The sequence below is a fragment of the Amblyraja radiata genome, chromosome 8 (assembly GCF_010909765.2).
Source record: "Amblyraja radiata isolate CabotCenter1 chromosome 8, sAmbRad1.1.pri, whole genome shotgun sequence".
In the NCBI taxonomy this organism is placed as follows: Eukaryota; Metazoa; Chordata; class Chondrichthyes; order Rajiformes; family Rajidae; genus Amblyraja; species Amblyraja radiata.
The window spans coordinates 58,743,142-58,755,939 of record NC_045963.1 but is presented as its reverse complement, the minus strand read 5'-3'; the positions used below and the strand labels follow the sequence as shown (position 1 = coordinate 58,755,939).

At 44.7% G+C, this 12,798-nt stretch overlaps 1 protein-coding gene across 23 annotated transcripts in view; it reads right to left on the bottom strand.

The window, feature by feature from the left end:
• Positions 1 to 12,798, bottom strand: part of adgrg6 (adhesion G protein-coupled receptor G6) — a 195,230-nt gene that overhangs the window by 37,525 nt on the left and 144,907 nt on the right. For all 23 annotated transcript variants that reach the window (XM_033026023.1, XM_033026008.1, XM_033026011.1 and 20 more), the window contains 5 exons: positions 12,393 to 12,536; positions 11,695 to 11,808; positions 8,285 to 8,330; positions 6,965 to 7,071; positions 5,318 to 5,445 (listed from right to left, as the gene is read on the bottom strand). In XM_033026023.1, the coding sequence (XP_032881914.1) occupies positions 5,318 to 5,445; positions 6,965 to 7,071; positions 8,285 to 8,330; positions 11,695 to 11,808; positions 12,393 to 12,536 (539 nt within the window). The remainder of the gene's footprint in view (positions 1 to 5,317; positions 5,446 to 6,964; positions 7,072 to 8,284; positions 8,331 to 11,694; positions 11,809 to 12,392; positions 12,537 to 12,798) is intronic.

Below are 12,798 nucleotides of genomic sequence, written 5' to 3'. Positions count from 1 at the left end.
AGCCTTCTGGAAGTCCAGATACACCACATCCACTGGTTCTCCCCTATCCACGCTACTAGTTACATCCTCGAAAAATTCTATAAGATTCGTCAGACATGATTTACCTTTTGTAAATCCATGCTGACTTTGTCCAATGATTTCACCACTTTCCAAATGTGCTGCTATCCCATCTTTAATAACTGACTCTAGCAGTTTCCCCACTACCGATGTTAGACTAACTGGTCTGTAATTCCCCGTTTTCTCTCTCCCTCCCTTCTTAAAAAGTGGGGTTACGTTTGCTACCCGCCAATCCTCAGGAACTACTCCAGAATCTAAAGAGTTTTGAAAGATTATTACTAATGCATCCACTATTTCTGGAGCTACTTCCTTAAGTACTCTGGGATGCAGCCTATCTGGCCCTGGGGATTTATCAGCCTTTAATCCATTTAATTTACCCAACACCACTTCCCGGCTAACCTGGATTTCACTCAATTCCTCCAACTCCTTTGACCCGCGGTCCCCTGCTATTTCCGGCAGATTATTTATGTCTTCCTTAGTGAAGACGGAACCAAAGTAGTTATTCAATTGGTCCGCCATATCCTTGTTCCCCATGATCAACTCACCCGTTTCTGACTGCAAGGGACCTACATTTGTTTTAACTAATCTCTTTCTTTTCACATATCTATAAAAACTTTTGCAGTCAGTTTTTATGTTCCCTGCCAGTTTTCTTTCATAATCTATTTTTCCTTTCCTAATTAAGCCCTTTGTCCTCCTCTGCTGGTCTCTGAATTTCTCCCAGTCCTCCGGTATGCTGCTTTTTGTGGCTAATTTGTACGCATCATCCTTCGCTTTGATACTATCCCTGATTTCCCTTGTTATCCACGGATGCACTACCTTCCCTGATTTATTCTTTTGCCAAACTGGGATGAACAATTTTTGTAGTTCATCCATGCAGTCTTTAAATGTCTTCCATTGCATATCCACCGTCAACCCTTTTAGAATTAATTGCCAGTCAATCTTGGCCAATTCACGTCTCATACCCTCAAAGTTACCTTTCTTTAAGTTCAGAACCATTGTTTCTGAATTAACAATGTCACTCTCCATCCTAATGAAGAACTCAACCATATTATGGTCACTCTTGCCCAAGGGGGCACGTACAACAAGACTGCTAACTAACCCTTCCTCATCACTCAATACCCAGTCTAAAATAGCCTGCTCTCTCGTTGGTTCCTCTACATGTTGATTTAGATAACTATCCCGCATACATTCCAAAAAATCCTCTTCCTCAGCACCCCTGCCAATTTGATTCACCCAATCTATATGTAGATTGAAGTCACCCATTATAACGGTTTTGCCTTTGTCGCACGCATTTCTAATTTCCTGTTTGATACCATCTCCAACTTCACTACTACTGTTAGGTGGCCTGTACACAACACCCACCAGCGTTTTCTGCCCGTTAGTGTTTCGCAGCTCTACCCATACCGATTCCACATCCTGCAAACTAATGTCCTTCCTTTCCATTGCGTTAATCTCCTCTCTAATCAGCAACGCTACCCCACCTCCTTTTCCTTTCTCTCTATCCCTCCTGAATATTGAATATCCCTGGATGTTCAGCTCCCAGCCTTGGTCACCCTGGAGCCATGTCTCCGTGATCCCAACTATATCATAGTCATTAATAGCTATCTGCACATTCAACTCATCCACCTTATTACGAATGCTCCTTGCATTGAGACACAGAGCCTTCAGGCTTGTTTTTACAACACTCTTACCCCTTATACAATTTTGTTGAAAAGTGGCCCTTTTTGATTTTTGCCCTGGATTTTCCGGCCTGCCACTTTTACTTTTCACCTTGCTACCTATTGCTTCTACCCTCATTTTACACCCCTCTGTCTCTACGCTCACCCATTTAAGAAACCCTTTCCCTTTAACTCCATCCTCCACTAGCCCATTCGACACCCCACCCCCCTTATTCAGTTTAAAACCACCCGTGTAGCAGTGGCAAACCTGCCTGCCAGAATGCTGGTCCCACACCTGTTAAGATGCAATCCGTCCCTTTTGTACAGTTCCCCCTTACCCCAAAACAGATCCCAGTGATCTAAGAATCTAAATCCCTGCCCCATGCACCAGTTCCTTAGCCACACGTTCAGGTCCCGTATCTCCCTGTTCCTGCTCTCGCCAGCACGAGGAACTGGAAGCAAACCGGAGATAACAACCCTGGAGGTCCTGCTTTTCAGCATTTTTCCGAGCTCTCTAAAGTCACGCTGCAGAATATTCATCCCCTTCTTTCCGACATCGTTTGTGCCGACATGCACTACCACTTCCGGATGTTCACCTTCGCCCTTGAGGATTTTCTGCACTCTGTCCGTGACATCCTGGATCCTAGCACCAGGAAGGCAGCACACCATCCTCGCATCCCGTCTGTTGCCGCAGAAACCCCTGTCCGTACCTCTCACAATGGAGTCTCCGACTACAATGGCGTTGCCTGCCTTAGGCCTTTTTGGTTTTGGCTCAACAGCCCTATTCGCATCACAAGCCAGTCCACCGCCCAGTGTAAACACCTCTTCTGTCCCGACAGCTTCTAAGTGGGTGAACCTGTTCACAAGAGGTACAACCCCCGGGGACGTTGGCATTCCATGCTTCCCTCCCGTTCTCACTGTCTCCCACCTTCTCTCTTCCAGTACCTTAGGTGTAACAATCGTACTGTAGGACTTGTCGAGGAACGACTCCGTTTCTCGGACGAACCGGAGGTCATCCACTTGCTTCTCCAGTTCCCCAACACGGCCCTTCAGGAGCTCTACCTGGATGCACTTTTCGCATTTGTAGCAGCCAGAGGCACCAGCGGTGTCCTTGACCTCCCACATACTGCAAGCATCACACTGAATCAGCTTGCCTGACATCTCCTTCTTTCGTCTCTCCCTCTGCAGTGTTTTGCGTAGTCTCCTCTCCTCAGCTTCCTCGCCGAAGACTCTCGAGCCAAAGACTCACACTTTTCTCACAAGGCCGCTCACTCACTGCCGCTCGCTAAGAGCAGTCTTGCTTAAATTGACTGATAAATTGCCTGATTTACCAATTTACAAACCAAATTCCTCAGTTTTCCCAGCACTGACTCACTTCTCTCCTCCCACTTGGGCTAGAGCCAATCAGTCGTATCTCTTGCTAACTCCTCCTGCTGTTGTTGCTCCCAAAGCTACAGCAGTTTTAAAGAGTTACAGCACGGAAACAGGCCCTTTCGCCCACAAAGTCCCCACTGACCAAGTTCCCCGCACATTAACACTACCCTACACACACTAGGGACAATTTTACATTTATACCAAGCCAATAAACCTACAAACCTGTACCTCTTTGCATTGGGGGACGAAACCAAAGATCTCGGAGAAAACCCACACAGGGCATGGGGACAACGTACAAACTCTGTGCAGACAAGCACCCATAGACAGGATCAAACCCGGGTCTCTGGCACCATAAGGCAGTAGCTATATTGCTGTGCCACCGTGCTCCCCTCTTCTTCCCACATCCCAAAGATATGCCATTGTTTAATAGGCCACTGTGAATGCCCCCTAGAGCAAGTGGGTGGTGGGATATTTGGATACAGGTGGTAATTGATGGGTCGGTGAGCATTTGGCAGAGAGAACTAGTTGCAAGGGAATATGTGAGGAAGTGGGACTGATGGGATGGAGCCGAGAGCTGGGATAAATACACTGGTCTGAATGGGCTTCCACTGTTTTATAAGAACTAATAAAACAGAAATTATTTGGCCCTCATGCCTCTACCACCAGTCAGTGAGATCACAGCAGACTCTAATATGGACCATGATCTCACTGAAATAGTTGGACACACACAGGCACGGCATAGCCACACACAAACAAACATAACCGCATGTGCACACACTAGCGCACACAGAAACAGAAACTAAACACAGACATTTTAGTTTAGTTTAGTTTAGAGATACAGCGTGGAAACAGACCATTCGGCCCACCTGGTCCGCGCCGAACAGCGATCCCCGCACATTAACACTATCCTACACAAGCAAGGGACTTTTTACATTTACCTAGCCAATTTACCTCCAAACCTGTACGTCTTTGGACAGTTATTAATTCTGACATAGATGGACAGGAAGATGAGTACACATATACGTTTACACACATACAAACAGGCACATACACATAGACAATCACACACACAGGTACAGTTACACAGTACTTTTTTGTTACAGTACATCCGGTATGCTATACCAACTCATCTAAAAGGTTGAAAACTAGATGTTTGTACAGCAGTGAATAGTGTTGTGTGAACTATTTCATGCTTACCGGCACCTTTATGTCTACAATAAAACCACTACAGATACAGATTTTATTTTTGCCATGCACACTAGGTGGAATGAAAGGTTTTGTTCACATGAAGCTTATAGAGTAAACAGTATACGTACGGCAATAATAAATATAACATTAAGTGCAAGGCTGAGTGTAAAACAGCAGAATGGTGCAAGATTGTAGTGCAAAGCCGAGTGGTGCAAAATATAATTAAAGTAGTGAAAGAAGTAATTGGTTCAGAAGTCTGATCGCAGTGGGGAAGAAGCTGTTCTTAAGTATGGATGTCTGAGCTTTATCATGTGTCTTCTCCCAGAAGGTAGAGAGGTATAAGAGAGACAAGGCATCCTTGGTGATACCTCCAGCCTTCCTGATGTGATACGGTACGATATGATACAATAGAACTTTCAATAGTCAAAGGTCAAAGGTCTGTTTATTGTCACGTGTACCATTTAAGGTAGAGTGAAACTCGAATTATAAAACACAAGATACATGAAACATGAAATTAAAGTGACAAGTGGAAAGTCCAGGCTTTGGGATGTGCAAAGATTGGGGAGGGGGGAGGGGGAAGGGGAGTCAGTCTACCCCACAATAGAAGGGGGAGGAGTTGTACAGTTTGATAGCTACAGGAAAAAAAGGATCTCCTGTTGCTATGTACACTATGAAGATGGACTGGATAGAAGGAAATGATGAGCCTGTGATGGACTGAGACACACAGACACAGACAAATCCAAGCCGGTGATACTGGAGAGCAAGAGACAGACGGAGTGTACGACAAGCTTCCAGTCAGTGCCTCTCCATCCCTTACCTCAGCAAAGTTTCCCATCGTTTCACCATCACCCCTCCCCCACCATTATCACTACATCAGGGGAAACTTTCTAAATATTATCTCGGCATATGGTGAGTTCATCTATGAAGAACAGGTAGAAGAAAAGGTGACCCTGTCCTCACCCTTTGACCCCCTTCCTTACGCTGACCCAAGCCCGACTGTGTCACAGTGTCCCAATCTACCAAAGTCGAGTTTCACTCACTCGAACGCCACGTATGTGAGAAGGGTTGTTGCCGAGAAGATGGCTGAGATCCCACATCCTATGTGAGTGATGAAGGTCAGGATCTTCGTATTAACCGCATCGATCTTTTGAGCCATCCCTGAGATGTCCTGCAGGAGGATGAAACCGATGATACATAAAGAATAACTACAGACTGTAATTAGGCCGACACCCTGCCCTCTTCCTACAGGTGAAAGTGCAGATGGGAACTAGCACAGTAAGGAGGGGGTGATACTTGAACAAAGAATGTATATCATGACATTGAACAGTGACTCCACACGGAGTGCAGAGAGAAGAAAAGCCATTCTTCCACCTGACCAATTCTTAATTTGAAAGAAGGAAATGCTTAGATAACTCGTTATATTGGACTATAGGGAAGAGCGTTGTGATATGTTGTCCATTATTGCTGATTATCTGCTATAACCAAACAAGGGATTCGTTCAAACCACCTGGAGGTCACTCCATGAAATGAGTTGTTTGCAAATAGTTATTTTTACCAGTTAAAATTGAACTTTTGCTACTGTGAGCTAAAAATATTAAAGGGTGTTTGTTATATTGTTTAATCGAGTATCGTTGCACAAGTGACAATCAAAGCAATTGCTTGTCAATTTCAAAGTTGTTTACAGTGTTTTTAAAGCGACAGTGGTGTCTGATTACCACTATAACCAAAATCCATTCTAAACAGGTCCGTAACAATGAGGCTTAATGGAATTTTAAGTACAATTTCTAGATAACCCAACAGCTAGTGAAGTACGGTTCATATTTTCATTTTTCTTTGCAACTTGAAAGGAGGCTATTTGGCTAATTGAGTTCAACGGGGAGGATGTGATTACATTGCAGAGAGTACAGAGGAAACTCACTGAGATGTTAACTGGATTGAAGGACTTTTGTTGTTGGAAAGATTGGATAGGCTTGTTTACCAAGGAGTGAATGTGGCTACATTTTACCTGACAAAGGTATGTCAGATTATAAAAGGCATAGATAGAGTAGATAATCAAAATCTTTTTGGTAATGGTATCAGGAACAAAAGGACATAGGAATGAGGTGGGAGGAAGGAGTTTTAAAGGTAATTTGAGGGAAATGTTTTGTTTTAGCGTAGAGAGTGGTTGATGGCTGGAATGCACTTCCAAAGGAAATGGTGGAATCAAACACAATCATTACGTTCTGGAAGTATTTTGACTGGCACTTAAATAGGCAAAACTGGAGAGAAGGAACAGGTGTTGCTTCAGGTTGCTACTCTTCTGAAGAAGTGTCTCGACCCGAAACATCACACATTCCTTCCCTCCAGAGATGCTGCCTGTCCCGCTGGGTTACTCCAGCATTTTATGTCCATCTTCGCTGTAAACCAACATCTGCAGTTACCTTCCTACACACTTAAATGGGCAAGGCAGCTTCAGAGAGGTTCGTTTCAAGAATTTGTTAACAGCGAGATAAGTTTTGGGGTTAAGGTTTGGGAAAAACAAAATTCACACAAACTATGAATTTGCGGATTTTGGATCAAGACACAACTCAGGACTTGACCGCCCAAATAGCCAATCAAAGAACTGATTAGTTGCTCATTTAGTTTACTCTGATAGTTCCATTGTCATGCGGTATCTGGCATCCCTCGACATAAAAAGAGATTCTTACCAGCAGTATTCCAAAGTGCGTGAGGTGGTTGCACAGGCAGATGGTTTCATTGGCGCTGGACCTAGGATCGACGCGACATCCTTGAGTGTTCCAGCCACCACTGTCGTCTGCCAAAGGAGGAGTTAAAATTTGAGGAAATGGTACAACATTCCAACTGAGCTCGAGCAGCCTTCATGGAGGAAGGATGTTTCCCTCTGTGAGGATTGCAGTTATGGAATAAGGGATAGGACTGAGATGGTGAGAAATATCCTCACTCTGGGATGGCAAACATCTCTACCACAGAAGGCAGTGGAGGGCGTCAATGACTACATCGAAGAAGGAGGTGATGGTGGTGAATCTGTGGAATTCTTTGCCACAGAAGGCTGTGGAGGCCAAGTCAATGGATATTTTTAAGGCAGAGATAGACAGTTTCTTGATTAGTACGGGTGTCAGGGGTTATGAGGAGAAAGCAGGAGAATGGGTTTAGAAGGGAGAGGTAGATCAGCCGTGATTGAATGGTGGAGTAGACGAGGGGCCAAATGGCATAATTCTGATTCTATCACATGAATTTATGAACATGGATACATTCTGAGGCGCAAAATGAGTTGAGGGAAATGTAGTAAGGAGTATGGTTCAGACATAATCATGTTGGATCGTGGGACGGGCTGGAAGGGCTGAATAGACTGTTGTTCTATGTTACTGTGATCCTGCATCAGAAGGTGTCAGAAGATGGGTTAATCCAACACCACCACTGGACCTTATATGGCATATTGTGTGTAGTTGTGATTGTCTCATAACAGCTTCTTTCCCAATGTTTGCAGCCTCCAAAATATCAGCTACTCCATTTATCAAGAAACCATCGTCTCAGTGTTTACAGACCTCAAATGTCATTAGGACCACGGCTGTTGAGTGCACCATAGATGGTGGGGAGCACATGACCTAAATGGGGAAGGTGGGCTGAAGGGGAAGGGTTGCTGCCATACAGCGCCAGAGACCCAGGTTTGATCCTGACTATGGGTGCTATCTGTACAGAGTTTATATGTTCTCCCTATGACTGTGTGGATTTTCCCCGGGTGTTCCGTTTTTCACCGGCACTCCGCAGGCGTACAGGCTTGTAGGTTAATTGGCTTCGGTAAAGATAGTAAATTGTCCATAGTGTGTGAGATAGTGCTAGTGTACGGGGATCGCTGGTTGGCGCAGACTGGATGGGCCGAAGGGCCTGTTTCCACTCTGTAACTCTAAACTCTAAACAAAAGTAACTTGGATTTGCATCTGTTGTGCTAATGAGACCATAGTCTTAATTCAGGACAGTTGCTTATTAAAACAATGGAAAACACTTACTGTTCAGTGTTAAATCCCAGAAGGCGCAGAGTGGCTTAAACGCCTCCTGTTAAAGAAACAAGAATTCAGATGCAAGTTTCCACTTCTTTACAGTTGAAAAGAACATTAAACTTGCAATAATGTTGTATCTTTTTCAAGAGTATAAACATCAAGTAAAGTATAGGCTTTTGGATGTGGAGAGGATGTTTCCATTAGTGGGAGAGTCTGGAACTAGAGGTTATAGCCTCAGAATTAAAGGATGTTCTTTTAGGAAGAGGAGAAATGTCTTTAGTCAGAGGGTGGAGAATCTGTGGAATTCTTTGCCACAGAAGGCTGTAGAGGCCAAGTCAGTGGATATTTTTAAGGCATAGATTCTTGATTAGTACGGGTGTCAGAGGTTATGGGGAGAAGGCAGGAGAATGGGGTTAGGAGGGGGAGATAGATCAGCCATGATTGAATGGTGGAATAGACTTGATGGACTGAATAGCCTAATTCTGCTCCTATTCCTTATGCCCTATGAAATGGAGGACCTGACAAATGTTTCCAATGGCGCGGGAGTCTCATCGGTAGTGGACATTTAAATTTTTATAAAGAAACGATCGTTTAAAGCAGAGGTGTGTTGGACCACATTGCAGTGGGCCATGAATCTGGATTTCTCTACCCCAGAGGGTTGTGGAAGCTTAATCGCTGGTTATTTAAAGAGGAAGCTGATAAGTGTTTGAAAGGTCAGGGAATTGAGGGGCACGGGGAACTGGGATGGAAGAGAAGTTCAGACCAGCATAGATCACCCCTGATCATATCAAATGGCGGGGCGGGATTAAGGGACTGAGTGGCCTACTCCTGCTCCTGTTTTCTTCCATGGGATAATAATTCCACACAACAAGTTCCCAAACACACCAATATGATAATAACCTAATATTGGTTGATGGATAGCACTGGCCAGAGCACAATGGGCCACTGCCCTGGTCTTCAGTGAACTAAGTTAGTAAAGTTACATCTGGAGACCTGACAATATTAACAACAGGAACGTTACTCAAGAAAATATTAGTATAAGACAATTCTACCCCTCAAGCCTGCCCTGCCCTACAATATGATAATGGCTGATCTATGCTGGCCTCAATTCCTCTTCCGAGTAAGTTCCTGGTAATCTTCTATTCAGTCTTTCAGAGTGACCTTAGTATAGTATCAGTTGCAAGGCCAGTGCTGGACAAATGTAAGCCTGCTCCACAATCTGTGAGTTGCCAGGGGCAGTAATGAAGGCATTAGACTTAAAAGAGTATTTATGAAGAAGGGTCTCGTCCCGAAATGTCACCCATTCCTTCTCTCCAGATATGCTGCCTGTCACACTGAGCTACTCCAGCATTTGTGTCTACCTTCGATTTAAACCAGCATCCGCAGTTCTTTCTTACACAAAGAGTATTTATGATATCCTTTATTCCAAGCCTGAGCAAATCTCTGATCAACCAGCATTGGAATTCAGCAGGGAGTCTGAGGAGGAATTTAAGTTTGCCTGATTTTGGAGAACATCTTCAATGTAATAGTTTTTTAAGATTATATTTTTTCCAAGGAAGATGTCCCCTTGCATTTCAGAGAGAGAATGCTCTAACTTGGTGAGGACGTTTTCTTTTAAGTATTGAGGGTCAGGGAAGTCATTTGAGGTCACGAGAGAAGCATTGAGGGGCGCCAACTCAATGGACAGTACAAGAAAGGGTGACATGCAAAGTCTCAGACAAGCTGGGATTTCTGGAGAAAAAACGGTTAAAAAAGTTGAAAAGTGACAACTTTACAAGATTGTGCACATGGGGAGCAGGATTGAGGATTTAAAGCTCACTCCTGGCACAATTGCCCCAAAAGTGCAGACAATTATATAATCCAGCAGAACTCGGCCTGGAGATTTCGAAGACACAAAGAAATATTGGTTGACAGGGAAAAAAATGCTGGAGTAACTCAGTGAGTCAGGCAGCTTTTTTGGAGGACATGGATAGGTGGTATTTCGAGTCGAGACCCTTCTTCAGACTGAGACTGAAGATTTTGAAATTAAATTTTGCACCACAGTCAATGACCTACATACGGCAGAGAAGAGCTGTGCCACTTGATGTTTGACTGCAGTGACACCCACTGATGGTTCCTGGTATTGAATAATCAGACCAACAATGATGGCTCATTGAGCTAAGTCAGGATGGAGAAGACTGAATTTCCGATTACCAGGTGAGTGAAGACTGGTTACTGAATAACCAGGCTGGTGACAGCTGGCTTGCCTAACAAACAGGTGACTCAAGAGACTGCAGATGCTGCAATCTTGAGCAATAAAATAAAGTATTAGATGAACTCAGTGGGTCAGGCAGTATCTGTGGAGGGAAATGGACAGGTGATGTTTCAGGTCTGGGCCGTGCATCAGGACTGTTTAAAAATAAGGGAAAACTCACTTAACAACAGCAATGTGCTTTATTTCTCAATCTTTGGAACTCACGTTGTCACAGGGCAGTGGAGGCAAAGTCCTGAATATTTTTAAGGCAGAGGTAAGGAGATTTTTTCATTTTAGAGCTATACAGAACTAAACAGTGCTTCGGCCCAATTCAGTCATGCTTACCAAGTTGCCAAAGTGGCCTAGTCCCACTTGCCTGCGTTGGCCCAAATCTCTTCCAACCCTTCCAGGTACCCATCAAAGTGTTTCAAATGTTTACGACAAGTAATTGTACTTGTCTCCACTGCTTGTTCCATGTACCCACTGCCTTCTGTGTGAAAAAGTTGCCCCTCAGGATCCTTTTAAATCTATCCCCTCTCACCTTAAACCCTACGCCCTCTAGTTCTTGATTCCCGACCTTAGGAGAAAGAAAAGGTTTGCGCAATTCGCCTGATCCTCTCCATGCTCCTCGTGGTTTTTTAAACCTCTGTTAGGTCGTCTTCCAGCCTCTTTCACTGCAGGGAAAATGGTCTAGCTTATCCAGTCGCTCCTGAAAACTCAAGCCCTCCAATCGTGGTAACGTTCTCACAAATCTTTATTTGCACCCTTTCCAGTTTAATGACCTCCTTCCTACATCTGGGCTGCTCGTCATAAGCAAGAAAGTTAAAAGTAAGTAGCAGTAGATGGGCATTACGAAATTTTGGTTACAATCAGGTCTGCCATAATTTGATTAAATAGCAGTACATGTGAGAGAGGCTAAATAGCTTGCTCCTGCTCTGAAGGCAAGTGTTCAAAAGGAACCTGGATACACACTTCAAACACCGCTGAAGGAGCCTGGGGAGTGGGAGTAGCAGGAGATTATTTTAGTGTACGACAGGCTCCACTGTGCTAGAGGGTGATGTATTAACACCTACAGCAGGTGAGGAGAAACATTACACACAAAAAAACAGTAAGAAGATTGACAAGACTATCTCAAGAATGCAAGGCACAGCCTGTAACAAGTATCACTGCCAGAGACGGCTCATACCTGAGGGTTCCTGTGTCTGATCCGGATCCTGACAGGTTCGGAGAGGTTACTGATGGTTATATTATCCAAGCTGCTGGCCACCACAAAGCTCTGCAGATCGAATCCTCGCGGGTCCTGTCAAAGTAGACAAGTCCCAGTTAAATGGCCGGTGTGATGCAGTGTCACGGGGTGCGTTCCTGGAGTGCTCCAGGCCGTGTCAGATGAAAACCGTGGACAGGCCGGGTAGGGGGTCAGGAGATGGTGGGACACCCCTCATGCGCCCTGTGACCGAGGTGGCAGAGACAGGGGAAGGGCACAGTGGAGGGGCAGAGGGGCGGGGGGGGGGGCAAAATAAGAGAGGTGACAAACCTGACACTGAGAAATGCAGAGGATGGCAGGCGGATTGAGAAAGATGGAGACTGGAAGAGGGTAAAGAAATAGGGAAAGAGAGAGAACAAGGTTGAGGGAGAGGGAAAGAGGAAGGAGTGAGAGGGTGCGGAGAGGGGAGAAAAGGTAAGTGGGGAAATAGGAATATAGACAGGGAACTGAGAGTGGGAGAGGTTGAAGGAGATAGGGAAATGGAAGAGAGAAAACAGAATGAGGAAGATATAGATAGAGAGAAAGAGAAATACTCAGAAAGGAAATTAGTGAGAAAGATAGAAAGAGAACAAGAGAAACAGGATACAAAGTATATATTTGCCCATACACTCGGTGCTTACCTGGAAGAGTCCTGTCCTTCTGAAGAAGGCAAACTGGGCCCTGGACACAGCATTGGCCTCCTCTTCTGTCAGCTTCTCCAGCACACTAAGAGGCAGTTCAACTTCAGCCAGGCTGTCAGTCCGTGCTTTCCCGTCAAAAGTAACCTGTGAGACAGAAGGTGAGGGACATCAGTCACCCAGTGACAACAGTAGGCAGTGGTGGGCAGAGGGCAGAGAGGCCAGTTCTCTCTACCAAATGCTCACCAACCCATCAATTGCCACCAGTATCCAAATCTCCCACCACCCACCTACATTAGGGGTAATTTACAAAGGCAAAGGACAATGGATTGGTGCAGTGAAATTTGAGTTATCATGCAGCACGCAAATAAGATAAACACCACACTTTAGAATTTAGCATAAAACATAT